The following is a 27,604-nucleotide window of genomic DNA, read 5'->3' as shown; positions in this document are numbered from 1 at the left end:
GGTATTGGATAACCAATTGGTGTGTTCCTCTCTCAGGAATATTATTTCTAAAAGACAATTCTGTCAGGTAAATGTTCTCCAATATCACATATCCCTTTGCATTGAATGGTCATCAGCTGCCACCTTTAACTTTCAAATGCTTCAGTGGTACAGTTGTAGAGAGAAAAGGGAAATCTTTCGTCTCTCTTCAGTTTAGCAGGCATATTGAACAGGTCTGTGTGACAGACTACAGAGCAGAGATTATAGGGTGCTCAAAGATGATTGTATGCTCCAAGCCCTTCAGGAGTTCAGAGTCTAGTAGAATGGATAAGATAATACGAAAACATGACAATGATGTAAGGCAGATCGAGATTACTTCCAGGAGGCACAAAAGTAGAGATCATGTCATGATTACACTTGTCTGTGTACATTTCACAGAGCAGAAAAGAAATGGAACAATTTATCCAGAAGACTTTGCAACAGCGTGTGAAATTAGGGAAGAGAGTAAGTCCGGAAGCAAAGATAAAATTCATGTCATATCTTATGGAAGTGGTAAATCGTTTGGATACGATGGCACTAGAAGATTAGCAGATATTTCGGAATTGTAGGTTACACAAAGCCAACTTTCAGGGGTCAGGCTGAATGATGACTGGTTATTTTCATAAGCAAAATTATAGCTGAGCTGAGAGAGAGAGAGAGAGAGAGAGAGAGAGAGAGAGAGAGAGAGAAATCTGTACATACAAGAAGTGAAAGGGGAAACAAAACCAAAAACAAAGAAAAAAGAGGGCCAGTTACAGAGGGAAGCTATGGGAATGTCAGGTTATATGTGAGCTTTGGGCAATTGCTGGAGGTTAAGATTCAAAACTGCTCCTGGGAATGCTTTCAAGATGACCTACTACTGGACAGGAATTCTGCTAGGGATCTTAGCAACAATCAGATACCCTGTTGCTACCCTAGCCTGATAGTCAAGTAAAACCATGGGAACTCTTTGACCTAGGGCATCTCTATGAACTGTGTGACTGAGAGAATTTGGGAAAGGGAAAGGAAAAGAAAATATCACATTTTATATACTTGGAAGTTCTAGTCTGAACTTAGAAGGAATGGAATTAACAAGCTAATCAGCAGGGATGGAGACAGGAACATGGATCTGCCTGCCTGGGGGCTCCACTGCTAGAGAACCACACCTGCTACTACAAGATACCCCACAAACCAAAAGAGGAGAACATTCCACGGGCTTACAAGAATTGTCCATCGTACTAGCGACATCCCATGGGTGAAAACCCCGGACAGGTAGAAATCAGGAGAGCTGGAGAGGTATATATGCACGCAAAAAGGGTATTTGCCTAAAAGAGGAGATGAGAGAAAAAATGGAAGTCATGGTTAAATAACAGAAGAGAATGTAAACATTAGCATAACATTTATTAATATGTTATCAAGCTTTTCATTGCTGTGGCAAAGACCTGAAGAAGCATCGTCTTGTAAGAGGGAAGAGTGGCCTGACTCAGTTTCCTGCCATGGATGTCTGGTATGATTGCCGAGCAATGAACTTCACGATTATGACTGGGAACTCAGGACACAGCAAGTCTTCCCTTCCTGTGGCAAATAGAAATTCAAGAATACAGACGGGAATGTGCCAGTGACAAGAAATTCCCCAAACACACTCCCAGTGACATTTCTAAAACCACATTTCACCGAGCCTTCTAAAACCTTCTAATAACTTACGGTACCTCTCAAAATCCCAGCATGAGCTAGGAATCATCTCGTACTTGAGCAGGGGTGGGTAAGAGGGATTTTATATTCAAAGTATGATGTAACAGGATATATTGTCACTGTGATCAATAATTAGAGTAGATGGCCAATTAAAGCCAGACAAAGAAATAATTACTGCACTGGATGTAAGAGACCAGTTCTAGACCAGTATGCATTATCTAATCAAAGAGAATTGGAAATTGAATCCTGGAGAAGTGCAACCTATTAACACAGTCACCACAATGGGACTGTCTCTCAGTTTTACAGACAAATCAAATGATCCTAGAAAACAGAATCCTTTCCAATACTCCTAAGTAACAAGTGGTAGACTCACAATTACAAGATCGGTTTTAGAACTGCAGCTCTTCTGGACACTCAGTAGATAGAAGGATTTCTTAGAATAATTGTACAGTGTGCTCACAATCAATAAACTAGACAGCGCCTTGCAAGTGAACGAGTCTCTCAGAGCACTCTTTCTTCTCGGTGTCAATGCCACGAATTGTCTACACCGGAATGTAAAAGCATTGCAAGTATTTGCCCCGTATTTTGTGTTTTTTTGTAACAACGTCAGGAAAGATACTAATTAATGCCAATTCTGAGGGCTAGAATGATCCAAACAACCATTTGTTAAGAACTGGACCGAGCACCGCTCATTCCGCCTAAGCCTGCTCAGCAGCCGAGGGATGGTAATGATGCTAATTTAATACTGACTCAGGCTAGAAGTGATGCTAACACAGATGGGAAATGCTGGCTTTCCTAGCCCTGGGGATGGTCCATCCACTGTCTTCTATAACTAACTGTTGGCTTTCCTAACTCTGATTGGAAGGTCCATCCAGTGCCTTCTATAAGTGTTGGCTTACCTAGCTCTCTGATTAGATGGTCCATCCAGTGCCTTCTATAACTGTTTCTATTGCAAACTGAATTCATGCCTGAATGCTTTATTCTCAAAGGTTCAAATTAATTTTGTGATGCTCCGTCTTGAGGGAAAACACCCATACGATCCATAGCATACACATCTCCTCAGACAGAGCATAGAGTATCAAATAACAAATGAAGGAGGTCAAACCTCAGGCCCAGTGATAGCTATTGTGATTCTGTTCCATCTAAGTCCTTAGCCCCTCTGAATTGCACGTGTCGGTGCAAAACAGAAGACTGAACTTGTAGCATTTTCAGGCTAGGTTCCCTTCCAAAACCTCTCTATAACCCCTCTACTGAGACACACTTTCCAGCCTCCATGTTATGTATCTCTGTGAATTGAGAGGATTATTTATCACATGCTGTAGATGTGGTTGGTGCTGTTGGTACAAGTGGTTGGTGTTAGCAGTATGTAGAAATCAGTTACAGTGACGCCCATTTTCACTGGCTTACTCCTATGATCTAATGATGACAGAAGCATAGAAGAGGATGCATTCATTCAACCACTTAATTCACTCATTCAGTCTCTGATGAATGAAGTCATCTCAATGACAAAATTATAACAGTCAACCAAATGAAAAAAATTAGGTAAAGTTAAACACATTTCACTACGATAAGGTAATTGGGAAGCACCAAAAAAAACCAAAAAAACAAAAAACAAAAAACAAAAAAAAAGCACACTAGTTTAAACAGAGGGAAAGCAAATGAAAAGGTCCCAGAAGAGGGGTGTATTCTTCTGTCCTTGAGGTAAAGGAAAGATGGGTGACTAGGGTACTGAAAACAAGGGTGAAGATGCTACAAGTCTTGAGTCCTACCATGAGGTACTCAGTTCATGATGGAGAAATGCTTCCTTGTATATTTTCTGTAACTGTTCATCTCTGGTTCTTATCAGTTCATTTGAACTTAAAAATGTTTCTGAGAACCCTTTACTACATAAATATGTTTGGAGAGATTGTAAACTATCTCCTATTAACGGAAGCCTGTATACTTCAAACCCTGGGCCATCTTAGCTCAAGCTGTTCTGTCTCCATTACACTGTAGAGGTCTAATTTAGTGTGTTACAACTGAGTCCACTTTGATGGATCTTTGCTGTTCTCTGTGCTATGATTATTGGAACATAAACTGTATTGTGGTATACCAGTGAGCGCTTGTCTGGTGTGTAAATGTGTGTGTGTGTGTGTTATGATTTAACATGTTAGTTTCATACCACAGGAAATGACATTGTAACTTCAGAAAGATGAATAACACATGATCAGGAATGTGATAAGAATGTCATAGTATAAGAGAAAACACAAAAAAGGAATTTATTAACGTTTGTCTATCTAGAAACATAAAGAATGAATCTGAGTGCTTTGTAAGAGATAAAGAAATAAAATAGAATATACTGAATATACTCATGTGTGTGTGTGACACACGCAATAACAGGAAGCATGCAACATGTGACCAAAAATGGAAAATTACAAATATTTCCCAGTAATTTAGCAACAGAAGATAACATCAGTGTGGCTGTGTGGAATGGTATACCAGTGAGCTGTCCATCCATTTCTCTCTCTCTCTCTCTCTCTCTCTCTCTCTCTCTCTCTCTCTGTGTGTGTGTGTGTGTGTGTGTGTGTGTGTGTGTGTGTGATGATTAAGCATGTTAGTTTCATGCCATAGGAACAGAACTGATGTTGAGACTACAGCTAAACAAAGACAAGAACAATGTGTCATAACAACACTCCAGGTATTAAGACTGCAAGATGGCTCAGAGGTCAATGTGTGTGCCACTAAGTCCCAAGACCTGAGTTCCATTGCTGGTTCCCACATGGTAGAATGATAAACAACTTGTACAAGTTTTCTGCTTGCCTCCACATATATTCCACAGGAGTCATAGGAGTCACAGGAGTCACACACACACACACATGCACACACACACACATGCACACACACACACACAAGTATAATTATATACATGTGTGTATGTGTGTGTGTGTGAAAACAATTTATACTTATAAGCAATGGAGAATTTAGAAAAATAACAGTTTTTAGAAATATAACAATAGAAATCTTATGCTTTTAGAAAATATCAGTGCACTTTGATATCCATAATTTAAAGGATTTGGTGATGTTTATTAATTAAAAATTGATAATCACAGCTAGTAGAATTTATTATTTTGAATATCTCTCTGGAACATGTTGTCTTGTTTTGTCATTTTACAGTCAGTTTAATTACAGATTTAGTGTTATTATGGCAAAGCCTCTTTGGATGTTTGCCCTCCCCCTTTCCTACATTATTATATGGTGTACACAGCTATCTCTTCTTGCACTATACGGTCAGCAGCACATGAAGAATGACAGCCAGTTCTTCGGTCATCAGACTAACTGAAATGATACATCTCTAATGTTCCTTCTCCTACTGAGGGTGTTTTGTTCTTTTGTTTGTTATGACACCATCATTTTTAGATAAAGAAAGCTAACACTGTCTAACTTTCTATTGTGTCATAATAGTCCTCAAATGTTTCCAGATTTTTTTTAAACTGAGGAGATTGTTGTGTGACAAGTCTGGGTGTTCTTAATTGTGAGTGTGGTCATTATGTCACCTGAACTTGCCTGGAACTCATTAAGTAGCCCAGGCTGGTCTTTTACAATCCTGCCTCAACTTCCCACTTGCTAGGATTTTAATTATGTGCTACTTCTTTCTCTTTTGTGTGGGGATATGTGGTGTCTGTGGGAGCAAAGCCAGAGCCTTATTCTCTACAGAAGCCCTCAGCCAGTGAGATCCACCTCTATGTCCTTCTCGGAGGGTAAAGCAGATAGTACCCAAGTTGATGCTAAGAACAAACACTATAAAGTATTTCATATTTTCTCTGTTCCAATCATACACTCCTAAATAATTTCCCAGGCTTGTCACATGTGTAATTTTCAAAAATTTTCTAATCTTAAAATATATATTTCTCCAGTGTATGTATTGCCCATGTATTCTAATTGAAAGCAAGAAGTCTGTCAATTCTGACAAAGATAGACAAACTTTCATATTAGTTCTTGTGTTGTGGTTTGTTAAGCCATTAAACTGTAGGAGATATAAAAACATTTACTGGTTTTTAATCCTAAGTATCCCAAGATTATTTTAAAGTTTACTGAACAGTTTAAATGTAGTTGCTTGGTGAGGACATGCACAGAAATCGTAGTGGAGATTCTGATGTGTTTTCTGTTCTCTTGACTATAACAGATTAAAGAGCACCTTGCGAAGGGGCAGCGGATGCTGGCAGGTGATGGAATGTCCCAGGTCACCAAGACACTATTGGATTTAACCCAGAGGAAAAATTTCTATGCAGGTGACCTTCTGGTGTCTGTGGAAATCCTGAGAAACGTGACAGACACGTTTAAAAGGGCAAGTTACATCCCTGCATCTGATGGCGTCCAGGTAAGGGAGAGTAAGCCTGAAGGTCAAGACAGTATAAATGCGGATCATCATTTGTTCCCCGTCCCTACCCCAGACACCAGTGCAGTCTCCTTGGAGGCAGCTGAGCTGGAGGGAAGGCATGATCATGGCTTCATAGAAACATCTTTACTGTGTATAATGTGCACTCTGTCAGTGAACTCAATTCCCTTAACAATGCTGTACCTTGGTATCCTAGCCATAAAACGCTCCCATTAAAGCTCAAGGAAAGTCCAAATGAGTGTATGTGTGAAGGTGCTGTGAGCCTTCGGATAAAAAGCATTATTGCAAATTCAAGGTGGTATCATGGACATTTTACTCCCACACTTAATATCGCCATCTTGCCATAGGAGGCTATTAAAAGTAAATTAGGTGATATGAAAGTGTTTTAACTATAGGATGCAGAGAAGACATAATGTAACATTTGTGTGGGGACTTTTTTTTGAAACATGGAAAGCATATTTAGCATTGAGATGTAGTGCCTGGAAGTATAAGGCACATAGAGAATTCTTTTAGATGGGAAAATAAGAAACTCAGCAGCCCCACGCAGCCCTTTTAACCTTGCCCTGGAAGACTGTAGAGGAACATCGTTTACGTCCATAATAGAGCCAAAGTCCTCACCCACAGGAATTTTGCCTTCACCATTAAAATATGGTATGGCAAACAGTATTTTTAATGCAATGCCACCATGTACTTCAGACTAACTCCTTTTCTGCTGTGGACCAAAATGTACTCCTGCTATGTTGATCTCTGCACTACCAGAAAAAAAAATGCATTTCTACTACCTTTAAAAAAGGTCATTAAAATAAAAGCCAGAATTGTTGGATTAGGTATTAGTCTTGTTCACTCCACTCATTTGTGAGTTTGATTATGAAAGGTGAAGGAGGGGGGTGTTAGTTTTTGGATTTCTTTGGGGGTGGTTGTTGGGCTTTGCCACAATTAACTATGGAGTAGGTGAGGAAAGGTTGTTTGACTGATAGAGCCATCCATTCATAACACCAATGCATTGATCCGTATTCAAGTGTAAAGATTACTTAGCTGGTCCAACAGTCAAGTCAAAGTTTATGTATGACAGAATCATCCAGGCTAAGTCCCATACTGAATCACCAGTATCTGCCACGTGAATGGCTTCTAAGTACCTGTGCTTACTCACAGGGCCAAGGTCACCTGATGTGGCCAGGAAGAATTAAATCAGGCTGTGTTGGAGGGCCCACAACACAATGGAGGCTGTGACCATTTTATTGAGAGCAATCTTTTTTACTCCTTTATCAGAAGCAGAATATAATGGGGATTTTCAGGATGAATAGAGTTATAGTTCCCAGGATACGATGAAGGTTGCAAGTTATAAAGAGTACACAAGATTAATATCTAAGACCAATGGTCCTGTCAAGTTCCCACGCTTCCTTGACCACTATAGGGATATACAAAGAAACACAAAGTGGCCTGAACACTTTAGAGTACATTCATCTCTCAGGAACTAGAAGGCTTCCCGTACTCAAACCTGCAGACCTCTGACACACACCTCTCAAGGTAGCTGGGCCAAGCCAACTCCATAGTTCCCTGCACAAGGCAATGATAGAAGAGGTTTGGAGAGAAAATTAAAATTATTTAAGTATTTTGAAGGTAGTACTTTGCTTATAAAAGTGGTCTAGTCTATTCTTTTAAGAAATTAAGCCACGTGTATCTTTACCCATTCGAAAATTCCTATTAGCACTGACATAAAAATATAGTGTTTAAAGTTCTTGACATCCAATATAGTAAAATATATTTTTAGAAAGGTGAGACATATGTTCATAGAAAATTTACCACATAGAACAAAACATTAAAGTCTCTAATCTGGAAAAACTATAAGGCCTGGAAATTTTCAGTGCTAATGTTCAAAAGATTAAGACTGACAGATTACATTAGAAGAATATTTTTTCCTTTTTGTTTTTTTTGAGACACTGTCTAACTAATTATCCTTCCTTGGCCTGGAATTTACTATGTACACCAAGCTAGCATTGAAGTCAGATACTTGTGTCCCTCTGCCTCTCAACTGCTGGAGTAAAAGGTGTGTGCAAGCAGACCATGGTGGGAAAATGTTGTTTAAGCTGCTTATCATAGTACTTCAGTCATCAGTTAACTAACTCTCTGGTCATGAAATTAGTTGTGTTGACTTAAATAAAATAAAGCAGTCTTCTTGGGTCTTTACTGTAATCTAAGGCATGATCCTCTATTACCTCCCCGTCCTCTTCATTTCTCTACAAGTACGCAGACTGCTAACCACATTAGTGTCTTCCTCCTTCCTTCACACAGAGAGGAGTACCATCTCTCTGTTTGTCTGTCTATCTGTCTGTCTTGTATCTATCCAGCTCCCTGCTATATCCCCCATCATCTTCTGGAATTCTCCTTTTATATATTAACCTCTCCCAATCCTTGCTCAAAACTTACAAGCCTTTTCAAATGCTCAATTATCAAGCCTCCGAATTCTGTTAGAAATTAATCTTGGTTTCCTCAAATGTTTCAAAAACGTTTACCTCTTGTATTATCTAATATAATGCAATTTGCATATACCCACTGTCATATATACTTTGCTTTGCTTTGTTGTAAACTCAGGTCGATGGCTGTATTTAATATCCCCTGCACTTTATATAAACGTCAACTTGCTGTGTCTGAGATCTCCTGGGCATTTCAGATGGCATGACAGTTCTGGTTTAACATAGTATAAACTAATTTTATGCTGAAATGTAAGTGGACATGCATTTTCAGCTCTTCAATATAAAATTACCAGTTGCTTGGCAATACTTATAACATATAACATCGTCTAGATTCCTTCACCTTACTTTCCTGGGGGTGGGGGTGGTGGTCTCTGTCTTACAAATCCTTTTTTAGCCATTCCTTCTTTGATAACCCCAGTGTTATTCTAAGCCAGCCTCTAATCATCTCAGCCTAGTTATTTTTGTAGACTTTAGACTTCTTGTCTTAATCTAAATTTGGACCCATGTTGCACACCGTCCTCTTATTAAGGATCCTAGAACAGCTTTTGTTCTGTCAGCGGAACTTCCAGGCTCCTTGAATGACAGCCCTTGGTGTCTAGTACACTATGGATGGTGCTCATTACATGCTGATCCTGTTCAGGCATGGAAGGCTCTAGCACACAGAGCACCATTCGAGGCAAGTTAAGCACATTGCCTCCCAGATGTGCTGCATGTTCTTGGCTCTGTGGCCTTATTGACTCTCCCTTCAGACGGCCTTAGTCGGTCTTGACCTTGCAAATAAATCCGAGTCCTATGGGTTTCAGAAACCCATTGTACCCTCTCCTCTGCATCTCATGACACCCTGGCTCTCAATGGAGAATTTTCTGGGCCAAAAAATAAGAAAGTTGTTGGGTCTTAGCAATGTTCCAGACCATCTCCTGAAATGAATTTCATGTAGACTTCTGACTATGCAACACACTTAACATTCGTTGAGTTAGTTACAACAAAAACTAAAAATCAGAATAATGAAATAATTGTCCCTGGTTTACTTTGATCTCCTCCCCTGTCACCCCTAAAATTTAGAAAGTTGGCAGGCAAGTTTGCTTAAACTGCACACCAAGGTTGCTTTCTTTTGAATACAGGTAAGTGGAAAACATCTGGTTTGAAATGGCTTGAAATGCTGACATTAACAAAAAATGATTTGATGTGTTAATAAAAATAAGAATATCACCATCACCTGTTACAGTGTTATCAGGGCTGCAAACATCTCCATGGCATTCTGCATGCATCTGAGTTTCAAAAGCCTATGAGCACATTATATTCTTAGATTGTATTTTGATTTGCATAATAATTACAGTACAGTATTGCTGTAGAAAGTATTTAATCTTGACCTGGCTTTTCTTTTCTTTTTTTTTTTAATTTTTTTCCTCCATCTTTAATAACTTGGGTCTTTCTTATTTATATTTCAATTGTTATTCTCTTTCCAGGTTTCCAGGTCAACATCCCCCAACCCCTCCCCCTCTCCTTCTCTATGGGTGTTCCCCTCCCCATTCTCCCCCCATTACCGCCCCACCTCTAACAAGTTTGCTGCTGGCATTCGCCTATGTATTTGCCATATTCTGGCTGTGTCTCTCAGGGGAGATCTACATCTGGTTCCTGTCGGCCTGCACTTCTTTGCTTCATCCATCTTATCTAGTTTGGTGGCTGTATATGTATGGGCCACATGTGGGGCAGGCTCTGAATGGGCGTTCCTTCAGCCTCTGTTCTAAACTTTGCCTCCCTATTCCCTCCCAAGGGTATTTTTGTTCCCCTCTTAAAGAAGGAGTGAAGCATTCGCATTTTGGTCATCCTTCTTGAGTTTCTTTTCTATTCTGTCTTAGACCATTTATTTCCAGGATAAAAACCACACCCAAACTTCGTATTTCCAATAAGCCATAATCACCACTAAAGATTGGCAGATACTACCCTCTATGCTATTAGAATCGATTTCCTATCCATAACTCCGAGTTATTACTTACTACTTACTATGTTTCCTCTGGGCTGTGCTTAACTCCAATTGACCAGCTTACAGAGCCACGTTCTCTTGAGTCTTATCCCCATAGCATGGAGGCTTCTCCTTCCCCCTCCTGCACTGTTCTTTCTCGTGGTTCTCCTCTGATCCCAAGCATCTTTTGCACAGAATCGCTCATCTCTGGGACAACCAGGTCTTGGGAGCCTGAGCTTAGCATTACAATAGCTTCAAAAAGACCAAATCTCAACACAGGATCTGAAACATCCATGGAAATATTTTTAATGGAAAATCCATAAAACAACTAACTTACCATGAAATGTATGAAATATGTAAATCATATTTCATCCGCCCATAAGAAACTTGCAGCTTTCAATGTAAATAAGATATTTTGTCTTTGTACATTTTAAAGTGTGTATGTGGGGAGTGGGGCTGTGCTTTGCTAGCATGTAGGCCTGTGTATCGAGTGTCTGCAGTTCCTGAAGAAAAGAGAAGGCATAGTATGCCCTAGAGCTGGAAGCATGAATTGTTGTAGACCATAGTATGTGGGCTGGAAACACAGCCAGTAAGCTTAACCACTGAGCCATCTATCGTTCCACTTCGTTTACATTTTGAAACTTTTCTTTTTAATGTGTTTCTTAACAACTTCATAAACTGGAATATTGATTTCCTGCTAAAGAATCAATAAAATTATGAGGTAAAATATTATTCATATTACTTAAAATACCATTAGGATCACATCAACCATCCTTAGGTTGTCTTTAGAATGAATGTCCTTATTATGACTCATGAAAAAGTTTGCCACCTTTGACAAAAAGTTAGGAGCAAGCGAACTATAGACCTCATCTACTTATTACGCCTTAATACTATGGAGACTTCCCCTATTGTATTAAGATCACCAGGGCTTGACAAACATTATAGTTTGATTATCTAAAGTACAAATTATAATTATCATTAATTTTGAAGCAAGCCATTGCTGGGTCCCCTTCTCACTAGGGTACATCATTCTAAGTAAGAAATACCCAATTTAATAAAGATGGAAAAAAAAGACAAAAAATTAGTTACTTATTTTTAACAAGTAATACAGCTAATTCCAAAACATGACCACCACCCCCCCATTGCTGTCTGTCCTTGACAGCTGCACATTAATGTCAACCATCACATATATACAATACCTAGCCTTTAATTTTAATGTCAAAAATCCAAAACACCACAAGAAAGAAGCATCACCATATAACCAAGTAAATAGTTCATGGGAATGTTAGTATTGTGGGTAAAACCTCACCAGCTCTTCAGGAGGAAAATGTAATATGTTAGGTGCCAGGCATAGTGGCATGTGGAACAATGAAGCTCCTTATAAAGCTGTATATTTCCATCTTTGGGTATGACAAATAAACTATGCTTCACCCTGGATGAGATGATGGCAACACTGATATACACGACCAGCTTCTGTCTTTCTAACAAAGAAGAGCTGATGTGTGAAACTGATCCACAAGGCCTCATTTTCCCTTTAAATGAGATACTAACATTGAAAAGGATATATTTGTATGTCCTAGAATGAAAAGATATAGTATCCTTCTTAATTTTGACTTCCACAAGTACCTTTTCCTTTTCCTTTCTTTTCATTTCTTTTCCTCCAAGCCCCCTACACTTGGTCAAAACTCCCAGCACACAGTGACTACTCTATATGTCGCATACTTACAATTCCTCAACTGACGTATATTCTTCGAGGTTTGACTCAAGGATAATTTCTTCTGAAAGGTCTTCTCACCAACTTCTATCCATGACTTGAATTTTTACCACTCCTTTGGCCTTTTAAAGCTTTAGCTTATTTAGCACTCACATATCACATTGCTGCTAGAGTTATGTCTGCCTTCTGTCACGAATTTTAATCTTATTGAGAGATAAATGTGTCCTTAGAGCTATACCAACACGAAGCAGAGTGCATAGTAACCACTCAGATATTCATCCAAATAATTAACAAATAAACCAAAGTAATATTAATATTTGGAGAATTTACATGATTTGTCATACACACACAGCTCAATCCAATTCAGAGACAGTAATGTCTTTATTTATAATATTTTAGTCATTAGAAAAACTCACACCAAGTCTTATCCTATCTAGAGAGGATATAGTCTGCAGCCTCACATCTTACCAGGAAGTATAGTGCCAAAAAGTGAAAACTTGAAACAAACAAGTTCTTATTTGGTGATTATGTAGTATCCACTTCAGTATTTCCATGCATGCCCATATCCCCACAATATAAAGGTAGAGCAGTATAGCTGATTCTCATTATTGTTAGATAATAAACAGTAAGTATTGAACTGACACTGAATCACTGGTTCCTAGTCAATGATAAGATTACGTTTCTTTGAGACTCTGGTCACAACATGTTCATGAATTGATCATATTAACATTGATTATTGTGTCTACCTACTAAAAGATATCCAAATTAAGCTCTTTATGAAGCACACTTGTTCTTCAGACCATGAGAGAACTCTTTATTATACTATACTATTACACTATACTGTGGCCATTTTAAACAGTGAAACTGTGTATGTGTGTGCTTATGTGTGTGTGTGCATGTATCTGTGCACATTGTTTGTATGCATGTGTTGCATGTGTCCATACATATATGTACACACACACATACAACATGGTACCACATAGATCATTCAAACATCACTTGTTCACAGAATGAGGAGTGAAACAAAAAGTGAAGAGAGCATGGACATTTTAGACCCCAGCTAGGAGCGTGTGCTTTGGTCAATCAAAATTGTACACATCTCTAAACATGTCTGAGATCAACCATAATAACATTGTGTTATTAATTTGTGGTGACAGTTCCATCTAGCAAGGGCATATAGTTACATAACGTTTCAATAGCTTATGAATAATTTAGATCGTATATGTCTATTATTCAGGATTGTTGAGGCACTGAAGGCCTCAACAATACATGATTTACAAAAGAGTCCATATACCATTATTGTCAGTATTTTAATTTGTAAGGCAAACCTTGCTCTCAAACTGCTTAAACTGCCACAAGGGAAAATATGGCATGGATATAGCTCGATTGGAGTTATACATAAGATATATTTAAGTGTAATATGTCCTAATTATAGGAACAATTCTAGCACTTCCCAATTCTAGCAATGTACAGGTCTGAACTCAGTAGTAAATGAAGTAGTATTCATGGGCATGTTAGGACAGGAAATTTTTTAGAAAACAGGAAATGTCCAGAAATAATAAATCATCAGACTGAATTATCGAAAGGAGAGCAGTTGTATGAACATTAAAATCTCAGACCAAGCTTTGTTAGATACAGGCTGCATGATAGGCTATGTAGCTTCTAAAGGCAGGAGAGTGAAGGCCAAGACAGGTTTTTATTATTCAAGTTTTATGGTAAAATCCAGTGCCTTGTGGGTACCTAACCAGCAAGGCTCAGCTGCGTGTCCCCATAATCCAATTTAAAAAATTATGTAGTAAATATAGGGAATGGAGATTTGGAAAATGTGGCTACATTAAGATGAACATATAAAAATCCAATGGCCCCCAAATCCCTTTTTAGGGTTTGCTGATGAGAGTCCAAGAAAAGAACTGGGCAAGATGTGAATTGCCCATTATTGTCTTTATTCCACAATGTCCTGCAAGTTCCCTTACAAAGTAGTCAGAACTGTGAGAAGCCCTTTTCTGGCAGACAGAGTCCCTCTCTGGATTATACCATGCCCTCAGCCATGACTTTCCCCAGCATGGAATGCTTAAGTGAGTCTTAATTAAGAAATCCATTGATTTATAAGACTAGTCCAAGGAAATATTAAATTTCTATTTGTGTATCCCTTCTCCCATCAGAGAAATGATATTTGGACTTGATTCTCTGTAGAGATGGCTCAGAGGCTAAGAGCACTGTCTACTCTTCCAGAGGCTCTGAGTTCAATTTCCAGCAACCACATGATGGTTCACAACCATTTATAATGGGATCTGGTGCCCTCTTCTGGCCTGCAGGCATACATGCAGGCAGAATGTTGTATACATTATAAATAAATAAATCTTTAAAAAAGATTCCTAAATATAAATGTTATTTTTAGAAAAAAAAATAGTTTGCAGAAATAGGTAACATGGATTAGTGAGAAAATGAGGAGTGTTAAGCTGACAGATGATCTGAAAGCAAGGGCAAAGCAGGTATAGAAACAGAAAAGGAAGAAAGGGGTTTTAAGAACAGTAAATCAGAAAACAGGAAAGATAAATGATAGGTATGCTTTTAAGAGTATGTATTTGGGACATTAATGTTTCTATTGTGACACATACACACACACACACACACACACACACACGCACACACATTTACCAAGGAGACTTGTAAAATAAAACATTGAATCTGGGGGCTCACAGTTCTAGGAGGTTAGAGTTCATATGCTTCGTGGTCAGGAACATGGCAGCAAGAAGGTTAGGCATGGTGGTGGGGGAGTAGCTGAGAGCTTATATCCACCAGCACCACCACCAACAAGAAGAAGAAGAAACGTACCATCTACAAGTATACGGCAGAAACAGCTAACTAAAAAGAGTGTGGGCTTTTAAACTTCAAAGTCCACATACAGGGTTATACCTCCTCCAAGAGTACCACACCTCTTAATCCTTCCCAAATAGTTCCACCAAGAACCCAACTAGAGCCCAAGCATTCAAATGTATGAGTCTATGCTGGCCTGTACCTTCTTTTCTGTCATTTCCTTAGTCTTTTTCTCCTTTTCCTTTTCCTCCTCCTCCTCCTCGTCCTCCTCGTCCCTACAGGATTACTTAACAAACCACAACCGATAGCAATCAACCACCACCAACAATGTTCAACAGTGTTCAAACTCAGGGCCCTAGCACTTATATACCTTCGAAAGTCCCCAGAATTCCAGCAGTCACACAATTGCAGAAACTATCTACGACTGGCAAACTCACCCCTCCGAGAGAACACAAGGCATACCAAAGTTAGATGTCATGGACACCCTGAAGCAGCCCCGTATTGCACACCTGGGATTAAAATGAAAACATAGTTTTATAATACTTCTGTGTTTTTTTAAAGAAACCAAAATTTTCTCTATTTCTCCTCTTCCTTTTAATTGAGCTCCCTGTGCCTTTAATGGTCTAATAACATTTTCACATTTTGTATTTGCATTTTCATATGTCAAGGTCCCTATCAACACCTGTCTTTCATCAGGATCTGATACAGCTTTATTCACAGCTGAGACCAATTTTATTTTTAAAAAGAAAAAAAGTAAAGGCTTCTCTAATGTATTTATAATCTTCATAAATGAGGTGGACCTTTTCTAGGATTCTTCAAACTTTGTCTCTGCATTGCTCCCAGAGAGGGTTTTCTATGTTTTGGTTACTAGGTTCCTCCATTTCCACGTGCAATTTTCCGACTGCTCACGTATCTTCTCAACCTTTTGAAACAGAATAGAAGAAGGAGAAAAGGAAAAACAAACACAAAACCCAGAAAATTCACTCTGGGAAAAAAGCAAGGGATGTCTCAGTAAAAACAGTTTCAATAAGCTTTTTGTTGGCCTCTTGGAGAGCCGTATCCATTCTTTCAACCTCTTCCTTTATGACATTCGAAATGGATTTTCACATTCTGCCTAACCCCATGTCCAGGAACCACTTATCATCAGTCTTTCCTACTTTGTAGATTCTTCTTTTTTCCATCCTTTTCCACCTTCTCCCACCTTCTCCCCAACACTAGATAGGAGAGGAAAGAACGATAGAGATGGAAAGGGGACAATGTTATCCTGACACTACTTCCTGCTGGTTAGGGATGCCCGAGTTCCTTGGAGCAAGTTTTATTTTTGCCATTAGAATATCTAACTTCTTCTAGCTTTTCGTCTTTGCACAGGACCACTTAACATACCAAAACCAACAGTAATCCACCACCACCAATGACAACCTCTAGAGGCCCTGACATTTATATAACCTCTGAAAAGTCCCCAGAATTCCTAACATCACCCAATTTGCAGAAACTATCTGCAGTTGGCAAAATCATACCATTGTCAGCTGCCGAGGACAATTTGAAGCAGCACCATATCCCACGATTAGGATGAAAATCAAAAACATTGTTATAGTGCTTCAGTGTTTGTTTGTTTGTTTGTTTGTTTACCTTCTGAGCGTTTTAAAGAAATCAAAATTCTCACTACAGGAGGCATTCTCATTCAAATCGCGAGCATGAAGAAAGAAATTGAGATACTCTGCATACTGTCTTTTAACAGGGGCTCATCCTGTGCCAGGATCACCAAATTCATTTGATTGTAAGGGCTAGCCTTTCCTTCGGATTTTTGGGTCCTAAACAAGATACCACTCAATATTCTCTCTCTCTTTTTTCCCTCAACTTTGGCTCATCCTAAATCACAAAACATGCAGAAATATTTAACGAATATTCAAGTTTTAAAATGATATTCCCCTCGCCATATTATTACATGCTGCTATTCTCTTCTCTGTTATTAAGAAAAAATAGTCGAGAAAGTTTTTTTTAATCTGTTTTTTTGTGCTAGGGAAATGTATTGCTTAATTGCTGAATTAAGCAATGCATAATCAACTAATTAAAGAGACGTATTGGAAATAGAGATTCTGATTTAAAAGAACTCAAACAACTCTTTACTGTTACCAAACCTTGATGTTCCTATTAAAAGGTTGGTGGAGGAGATTGTTTTACTCAAGATTGGGTCTGAAGAAGTTTTATTCATGTATGGGTTTGAAGAAATGGAAAAGACCATTTTCCTCACAGAAAACCTTTATTTTGCAAAGGAGGGAGAGCCTCAGGAATTCTTAAGACACAATGGGGAGAAGGCTCCAGTCTGTGGAGAAATTGATTCCATTCTTTGGAGTTCTTCAGTCTCCTTTAAATTCTTTGAATTCTTGGCAGGGACTTTCTCTGAGTTTTTCTTTGGAATTCCTCTTCCTGCTTTCTGATCTTTGTTCATGTACCAATCTGCCAAGTGAAAAGGGAAATGGGTCTGGGAAGGGGGAAAGATGTGCCACTGACTTTCTCCTGGGAACTTAGAGCACCTTGTGGTAAGAGTAGGTTGCACCAGATGACTAGGCAAAATAGGGAAAGAGGAATTGGCAGGGCAATTTGTGTAATACATTTCGAAGCTCAGTAAAATAAAGACTCGGCAATGCAAAAAACTTCTTTTGTATATGTTTGTCTTAATTTTTTCCTGTAAGTTTTAGACTCTTCTGTTACATGAGCATCAGAAACACTGATGAGCAGGCATTTATGGGAGGGTTTTTGGATTAGAATCGGTATATTATCTCATTAAGGGGGTAATTATTTCACCTGTTGACTTCACAAGTCTTCAGATGAATCAGCTTCCAGAGGAGCAGTCCCCTGGAGATTAGTAGGGCCAGCTGGATTAACCCTTGAGGGGTGAGACAAGAGAATGTTCTAGTCTTTGGAGCAGATCATAATGTTGTGTCTCTGCCCAGGGCCGAACGTTGATTATATATTTTTGAACACAGGGAAGTAGATTTGTTTTAATGAGCAGCATTTGGGCCCTGAAATTTCCACCTTCTTCTATGATAATTTAAATCTTAAAGAGCTGTTATGGTGTCTCCCTTTCTAGTATTATGAGAGAAACATATGAAAGGAGAGGTGCAGAGATGACCAGGAGAGAGGAATCTGTCCTGTATGGTCTGTAAGTCTAGTAATACCTGTTATTGATGGCTGAACTGGTATAGTGCAATCTATCAGCTAGTCAATGCCAGGTCATTATTGAAATAATTATATTAATTTCATATTAACTTTGAAAATCCATGGCGTTGATTGTGACATTTCATACATGCATACAATGTATGACATTTCACCTTCCTATTTCCATTTTCTTTCTCCTCCTTAGTCCCCCTTCCTATTCTCAAGTAGCCCCTTCTAATTTTGTTTTATAAATCTGGTCTAGATTTCACATTCAAGAAAAGACACATGAATTCAGTCTTTCCAAATCTTGTTTTGCTTAGCACATGAATCCAGTTCCATGCATTTTCTTTAAAATGGTGTTACCTTATTTTTAATTTTTTAAAATTATTTTACTTATTTACATCCTATTCATTGCCCCTGCCTGCTTCTCTGTCCCCCTGTACAGGTCCAACAGACACAATGGCTGATGTTTATTGCAGATCTGTACCCATCCAGAGATCACCCTCTTCCTCCTTGTTCCTTTCTCCAAGATTCGCCGAACATTCTGCCCCTCTCCTTGAGCTTCAAGTGTATCCCCTCTATGGTTCCCTGCATCAGCAGGCCAGGAAATCTAACAGTAGACCTGCCTTGTCTACTTGCTCTGCTCAGCATGATGGCTTTCAGAGAAGCAGTCCCCACTCCTACAGTTCCTCATCCCATTCTTCCTCCCACTTGCCTCCAAGAGTGTGCTTCCCTCTTCCCTTCTATTTAACTGTACATGTGTGTCTGGCAGGGGCAGGGGGAGTAAATGTAAGAATCGATTTTCTCCTTTCAGCCTATAGATCCTATGAGTCAAACTTGGTCTTCCAGAATTTCATGGAAAGTACCTTTACTCACGGAGCTATCTTGCTACTTCAGTTTCTTTCTCCTTTGTGGCTAAATAATAATGCATATTAGGTTTTTTTTTAAAGAAAAGTACAATAAAACATGTCATAATTTTATTCTTTTAGAAGTTTCCTAAGAATTAAGGAAATGTTGAGATTTGTATGATGATTTTTCTTGAGATTCCACTTACCATCAAAAGTTTTGTTTTTGTTTTTATTTTACTATTGAAGTTTGTACTTGTTTGGTAAGGTTACCAGAACAAATTCTTCAGAAACATACCTCAGGTTCAGAGGTAGGAGTTCACCATATATTTGATTGTCTAAATGTTTTTTCTTGTAAATGGCCTCCTTCGGTCAGCATCTTTTATTGGTTTGTATTTTCTCTCTGAAGAAGAACCTTAATATCTCTGTATCCTTAATATACATATATATATGTATATATATGTATATATATATGTATATATATGTATATATATATGTATATATATGTATATATATATATATATATATAGTCACATTGGACTTGGGCCAGCAGTGATCGCTGTTTTTCAACTGAGTCTCTCTTTGGTAGACATATTTCTAAATAATCTCACATACGAACCTCAAGGATTAGAGCTTCAACAGATGAATCGGAAGGAAGAGGAACAGTTGAGTGCAGAACAGAGGATCACGCATGCCTCCCAACATTGTGCTTTAGTAAGAGCTGGGAGCCAGGCTGCTTCTGCTATGGCAAGTTATACAGTAACTTCCTGTCACATAGTGCGGGCTAACCTTGCTGGGCCCCGCCTTCTCTCACAAGACTGGCTGCAAAAGTCTTGGCTAGGCCTGTCCAAATTTGAAGGACTGTTCTTCCCTTTTCTCTCCTTAGGATTTAGGGAGAAAAAGGGGATATTTTATAAAGAAGTACTATGTTAAATTGTCATGGCAGCAGAGGTATGATGGGTCGGGAGCAGAGATTCGGGACCTAAAAGAGAGCATGATGTCTTTTTTTTAAATGGTCTTGATGGTAAGGAAAGTCTTGCTCCAAGAGGTATTGGGCCTAGTTAATCTATGACCTAATGCAGTATACATGAATTATACCATGTGACAGGGGACATTCTTTGTGTGAGTAGGAAAATGGGGCGTGGTGGTCTGAATATAATATTATACAGCAGACAGGCCATCTCACCCTTCAGTGTCCTCAAGGGTGAGTATATTCCTTCCTTGCTTGCAACCTTTTTGTTGAGGTCCTGCTTAACTCAGAGGCCTGCATTCTCCAACATTTTCAACCTTTCCTTTTATATAGAAGATATGAGAAGTTAGAGACATCAAAAAATTCCTCTTTGGTTGCCTCTTGTTAGATTGGGGCACTGTAGAGTTGGGATATCTTCTAAATCAGTGGTGAAGAATGAAAAGGTTGCCTTTGAGTCATAATCCGATACATGGACTCCAGAATAAACTTATAAAGAAGAAAGGACCATTGTTAAGCAGAAGAATTAAGAATAGACAAGGTACCACTTGAAGGAGGGTCCACACGAGCCACAGTTTTGATTTCATGGCTTTTGATATTTTGTTGGTCCTTTCCCGATTTGTTTAAATGAGTGGGATAAACTGTTAGATATGTTAAAATCAAGACTATTTAAAGTAGGATTGTCATAGCTATCCTCACAGTTAATCTCAGCTTGCTATCAAGTAACTTTAGACCGCCTGCCCAGGTAAGACGATCTGAGATTAGGAATTAGGCGCCATCTTTGCTAGGCAGAGAAGGGACTCGGTGAGTATGTGAACAGGCGTGTAAGACAGAAATAAAGTTCCATCGGGGGCTAGTTTGTGAATAGAGCAAATGGTTAGGTACTGGATTATCTCCTACTAATAGGATTATTTTGTGTGGGTCACAGCCCCCTAGTGGCAGAGAACTGGAGAAATTAGTCTTCTAAATCTGTCAAAGTCTAGTCTCTGTCAGCTTGAAGATATATATATATATATATATATATATGACCGTCATATATATATATATATATGTATATATATATATATATATGACCGTCATGCTGTCATCCTGCCTACATCACCTCAGTTATGTCAGATTCCAAGGAAAAGATGCATCATAAGCTATAGCTTCCCTAAAGTTGTAATATGGGAAGGAACAGAAACACCAAAGCATGGTTAAGAGAGGAATAGTTATGATATCAAAAGACAGAGAAAGGCTCAAATAGGTGAGCCCTGACATAGCAAAGAATTAATCTACTGTAATAGAATAAGCAAGCTGGTATGCATAGCCTAGTATAAGAAAGCCATGCCTAGAAAAAGTGGCCAAAACCACAGAACTCGGAACAAATGATTGTTTTTCTGACCAGTTATCACTTTTGTTTTGCATGGCATAGTGCCTGAAGTGGAATCTCAGATCTTTTAATGGTCCACAGGAGTATGTTTCCTGAGCCAAGCTGCCGAACTCATTTTTAAAAACATTTCTCTTGGTTCTTTGGGAATTTTCATACAGCGTGGTTTAATCACATTCATTCCTCCTCCCCACCGTTTCCCAGATCCCTACCCTCTTCCCCATCCATCCAACTTTGTCCCTTATTTTTACCCATGAAGATGAATGTGTACCGCTCCAATATTCTTGGATATGAATATGAATATGACCTCCTCTTGGAGTGCATGTTGACTTACCAAGGGCTACACTCTTCAGAAAAACAAACACTGCTCCCAGAATCTAACAATTGTCAATAACAGCATGGCTATGGTTGGGAATTCCTCCCCACATCTCCTGTTCTTGCTCATGGTTTGGCTGCTTTGAGGATATACAGTGGGCATATTGTTAGAATAGTTAGGGGTTCATAAGCACAGCTGCCCTTTATGATTTCTTGTAGTTATCTACTGCCTCTGGCTCTTGCAATCTCTCCTGCCCCACTTCCTGCCATGATTTCTGAGCCTTAGGCAGAAGGGGTACAGTGTGTATGCTGCATTTTATGCAGTTCCTTTTTCTTGACTGCCAGACTCTTTGGCATAGGGTCAGAAGAATGTCAGGTCACATATGTAACTTCTCCTATCTTCCAGGCTTCAATCTTCCTCCAGTGAGAGGAGTAGACATTGTTTAACGTGTGATGCACATCGCTGACTGTAGCTAGGCTTCTCTGAACCCCCAGTGGGACAGGGATTTTAAATGTGTTCTTACCATCCTCCAAGGCTCTCTAGTAGGTGCCTGGTCACCGGGATTATCCCAGCTCTCTAACGTTCCTTACTTAAGAATGTTTCCATGTCTTGATTTGGTAATTTTTTTCCATACTGAGTATGGGCAATTTATGTTGCTTGTTCTGCCCCACTGCCTACAGGTAAATAATAAACATATTATATTTAGCCATGTAAGCGTCACTGACTTCTTTACTATTCATTTTTAAATGAAGAAAGGCAAAGCAGTATCAAGCATATGGCTGAAAGCCCCAACAATTGGATATCACCTTCTTTCAGTATGCTTCATCCAGTCTCCAGTATCTCAAATGCGGACTCATTATGCTACCAGTCTCTTTGGGATAAGCTTTTGTTCCAAAACTTATCCCAAAGAGACGGGTAGCACCATCGAAATAATGTCTACTGAAGCTACTACAGAACCCCTACAGGTCAAGCTGCATAGCTTTGTAGCAGAGCAAAACAATAGCTCGAAACACTGCCAGTGGCTCCTAGAGCAACATCCTTCCGCTATTTTGCTGTTTGCAAAATGAGTCAGAGTTTCTGTGAAGATGTGGCTAAAAGAAGAGCAAGGAAAAAAACAAAATGTGTCATTTAAGATTTGTTTTCCTCCCCAACAAGCACATATTGGGAGAGTGATGTCAACAGTCTGCTCTCAAAGTATTCCAGGTCTGTGGAATTGATGTAGGCCAGCAGGGGCAGCCGTGCCTGATACGGGAGAGTTGTGTTCCCAGCTATCAGGTTAGGACATACCGGGGGGGGGGGGGGGGATAGATCCTAAAGCTGGGTACCCCCACTCCCTCAGAGGAGCCCAGCCTCTCATCTGGGTTTTCATTTGCTTCTTTTCTTACCCTGAGTCATACGGTCCATATTCTTCAGTCCTGATGCTACACTAGGATAACTTGGAGTACTCTCCAGTCTTCCTGAGTTCCCGATGGATTCTCCTTGCCCAAAGCTGGTAGATATTCTGCTTGGATAGATATTCTGAACAAAACTCTAGTTCACATTTGGATGTTTGGTGGCTTGGTCAATTCTAAATTATTTTGCTCTAAAATATACATATGTAGCTGAAGCCACACTTAAAGGGTTGTTCACTTTAAAACTCATATATGAGAACAAACTCAAGTTGGTTCATACAGCAATGGTGTCTGGAATCAACTTTTTCTATGTAATTCCCAGAATAAAGACCAAATCAGTTTCATACATCAGGAAGAAAGTCCATGTGTTACTCCATACTGTGGCTGTATTCACATGTGTTATGCATGTGCTCAACCGGGAGCAGCCACAGTTTTAAAATCGAGTTCTATGGTACAGTATCTTGAGTTGCCTCTGGGTGTACACTGAGCTGAAGAGCAGTCTGTGTTTCTTAGAATTAATTTTGCCCTTGGAACAGGTTCCAAGCGTGCTTTATTCCATCGCCTGTCATTCTTGTCTCCCGTCCTCTCTTCCCGATCTCACTTATTATTCTTCCGAGTAGGCTCACCTCCAGTGTTTAACCTTGACTTTACCTATTCAACTCTATTCTTGGTATTCATAATCTTTATCCCAAGGGGCTTCTGTTTTCAGCTGTGATTAATTATTCACATTACTTTTGTCTTTTGAGATTTAAACTTAAGTCAGACCTGTCTCCTGGGCCTCTTCACTTGGCTGTATTGTAGATTCTCAGTGCTCAACCATATCAAAATCGTATCAAAATTAAGCTTGCTTGCTTCCCTGCTTCCTTCCTTTCTTCCCCCTCTCCCTCTCCCCCTCCCCCTCCCCCTCCCCCCTCCCTTTTCCCCTGCTTCTCTCTCTCTCTCTGTCTCTCCCTGTCTCTGTCTGTCTCTGTCTCTCTCTGTCTTTCTCTCTCTCTGTCTCTCCCTGTGTCTCTCTCTGTGTGACCCTCTCTGTCTCTGTCTGTCTCTGTCTCTCTCTGTCTTTCTCTCTCTGTGTCTCTCCCTGTGTCTCTCTCTGTGTGACCCTCTCTGTCTCTGTCTCTCTGTCTCTGTCTGTCTCTGTCTCTCTCTGTGTTCCTCTCTGTCTCTTTCTCTCTGTGTCTTTCTCTGTTTCTGTCTCTCTGTCTCTGTCTCTCTCTGTGTGACCCTCTCTGTCTCTGTCTCTCTGTCTCTGTCTGTCTCTGTCTCTCTCTCTCTGTGTTCCTCTCTGTCTCTTTCTCTCTGTGTCTTTCTCTGTTTCTGTCTCTCTGTCTCTGTCTCTCTCTGTTTATCTTTCTCTTCTCTCTCTCTCCCTCCTTCCCTCCCTCCCTCTCTCCCCCCCCCTCCTGCCAACGCTGCTGCTGCTACTTCTCATGTAGGGTGTAACATCTGTAGCTGCTCTGTAATTCTACTGAGCCAGAAACCAAAGATGCCTGTTTGATCCTCTGCTTTCTCGCCTGTACAATCTGCTCTCAGGAATGTGGCTTCTGGGAACCAAGCTGCTGCCATCTCTACCCTCTGCAACTGAAACTATTGTATGATCTCTGCTTTCACGTCACTGCATCCAAAAGCAGACTGTTACTTTTAACTAAACTTGCTATACAACCATTGAGTTGACAGCTCTGCTTTACCTGATCTTTGTCTGTCCTATCCAGCCTATTTGAGATCAGTTTAGAATTATTATATCCTTTTTTCCTGTTTCTGAAATTTATTTAGATAGGTTTTAGTCATGGACTCTCTTTTTTTCTTCTCACTCAGTTTTAGGGGAATAAATTATCAATAGTAGGGATGGCTCCTTATCATTATCGTCTCAGGTTCCATAGGTTTTTGTTCATGACTAGCCAATAACCCCCCACCCAATTTGCCTCTTTCTCTCTCACGGAGTGTCTTATACTCTTCAAACTCACTCTTACCCACCTGTTCACATCTGTCTCTCTGAGGTTTCCTCTCTCTCTCCCTCCCCCTCTTTCCTTGCTCACACTCTCAATTCCCCCAACTTGTCCATCCCTCCCCCTCACTTTTCCACATCTCACTATAATCTACTACAGTTAAAACTGTTTTAGTTCATTTACATAGTCGCAACAATATGGGGGAGGGGTGCATGGAATTCTTTTTCTTCTAAGCCTAGAAGCTAAGTCCAAGATGAGTAGCATGAAGTTCACAAGGCTTGTGAAGATTGTTCTGTCTTTGAAGACCGGCCCTCATTATTACATTCTCCTGAAGGAAGGAATGCTCTGCTCTCACATGGCAGAGGGGACAGGTAGCAACGTTTATGCCTGAAGTATCTTTTGTAAGTGTCTGAATACCTTTGACACATTAGGGGGCCATTCTCAATCACTACCTGCAGGTATTTTCTCAAAGTGCCCTTCCATCCCATCAGCAACATTCAGTCAGTTACAATCACCATCTGAAATGATTTAACTGTTTTTTTAACTCCTTAGCCCTGGTGCCAGGGCTTTGGAGATGGTAGGCAAGCAAACACTTTACCACTGACTCACAGACCTGTCTAACTTTAGTTACTCTTCTATTGCTGTGATGAAATAACCAAGAACCTGACAAAAGCAAGAGAAGCAAAACAAAGTTTATTCTAGCTTGTAGCTTCATAGATATCTAATCCCTCATGGTACAGAAGACATGGCAACTTTTAAGGAATCCTTAGTGGAATAGGCAGGAAACTCGCTAGTCACACTGCATCCCCACTCAGGAAGCAGAGCATGGACAGCATGAAGCCTCAGTACCTATGCCCCATGACCCACTTCATTCAGTGAGATGCTAGTTCCTAGAGGTTCCCCAACCTTCCAAAACCCTTAGCTGGAGAGCAAAGTGTTAAATACATTAGCCTGTCATAGGCATTCACATTCAAGTAACAGCTCCAACCCTAAAATGTATTTTGAAGTAAATCATTTGAAATGTATTTACTTACTGCAGTTAGGATCCATGAGTTAAGCACCCCACCTTATTCCTTGTTCACTTTTAATAACCCTAAATCCCATGATAGAGGGAAACATCATTCTATACATACCATTTTCATATATATATACATATATATGTGTGTGTGTATATATATATGTGTGTATGTATATATATTTGTGTCTATATATATACACACACACATACGCACTTCTACTTGCTTTCTCTATCTTTCTTCACCTTTCTATCCCTACATCCCTTTATTTCCTTTGACTCTCCAGTAGTCAGTGTTAGGCAGTAAAGCATAACTAGTGATATCCCTATCTTCAGTCTTAGGCCCCATTGACTGTGATAGCTGAGTTTTGATTTGATAGCTGTCCAAATGCATTCTTTCGCTGAGCAAACTGCACATATGATCCAGATGTATTCTGTAAGAGAGAGGGTATGCATAGGTAGAGATGCCCTTCAAGCTCTCCTGCCTGAGCTTGGGAAAGAAGCTTTGTTGGGAGTCTTGGTTGTGTGGTCATCTAATCTAAAGACAGCATTTGAATATCCTTGTTACCAGAGGTTTACAGAAAACACGGGCCCTGACAACTCCAGTAAGCAGGACCTGAGTACCTGACCTCAATAGGCAATAAAACAGACACAAAGAAAGGAAGGAAAGAAGAAAGGGAGGGAGGAAGGGAAGGAAGGAAGGAAAGAAGGAAGAAAGTTTGAATAAAGGGCCAAGGATAGCACATCTAAGTAGTCTTGGGCAAAGCATGGTCTTGCACACCATTGACATCATTATTTGAGTGTCAGCTTCAACCTATAAGGAGGTCTAACAATTTATTAGAATCTTTGAAATTTTTTTCTAGGAAACAAGGTTCTATCTGGTTGTCACTCTTTCCTTTTCCTAGTATAAGGTTCCTGGAGAAACTCCCACTTCAGTGGGGGTCCACTGTTTCAATAGCCTGATAGTCAGAGAGAAGAATTATCCCTTTGGAGTATCTTCAAGTCTCCCAGGCCAGTGACCTAACAAAGACCAAGAAGCAGGGCTATTCTCTGTATTCATCTACAGACAAGACTGTGTACACCTGAGCTATAGACAAACTATGGGACAGGACAACAAAATACAAAGATGAGGACAGCAGGAATCCACATCACACATGACTTTGCAGTTACAACTCAACCTCTAGGTTTCTGATCAATGGTTCATCCCTCCTTATAGTAATAGAACATGCCTCTTTCTTGTTTAGTCTTTAATCATTTCCTAGAATTATCCTAACACTCCTGACCAGGGTCCAAAAGCAATGTATTAGGTCTTTAATCTCTGTGTTATGGAATCTTGTCCATTAGGGATTATCCTTGACCTTAACTCACTTAGCTCCTGAGTTAAGGTGGTGGAAAGGCATGGCTTGGGCTCACCAAATCATTAGCCAAATCTACATTTAGATTTTCTGACAAATAGAGTCTACAAGATGCTTTCGTGAAGTTATATAAAATGATGGTGTGATTGATTAGAAATCAGCCAAGTAAAAGCTAACCAGACATTCAGCATGATTGTTGACTACTACCC

At 39.6% G+C, this 27,604-nt stretch overlaps 1 protein-coding gene across 10 annotated transcripts in view; it reads left to right on the top strand.

Moving 5' to 3' along the window:
• The window catches only part of Adgrb3 (adhesion G protein-coupled receptor B3), a 727,877-nt gene that overhangs the window by 315,145 nt on the left and 385,128 nt on the right, over window positions 1-27,604 (top strand). For all 10 annotated transcript variants that reach the window (NM_001106898.1, XM_063266875.1, XM_063266874.1 and 7 more), the window contains 1 exon segment: window positions 5,852-6,046. In NM_001106898.1, coding sequence (NP_001100368.1) covers window positions 5,852-6,046 — 195 coding nt within the window.

This window comes from Rattus norvegicus, chromosome 9 (genome assembly GCF_036323735.1).
Source record: "Rattus norvegicus strain BN/NHsdMcwi chromosome 9, GRCr8, whole genome shotgun sequence".
Classification (NCBI taxonomy): Eukaryota; Metazoa; Chordata; class Mammalia; order Rodentia; family Muridae; genus Rattus; species Rattus norvegicus.
Note: the sequence above shows the minus strand (reverse complement) of the source record. Positions and strands in the feature narration are given on the sequence as shown.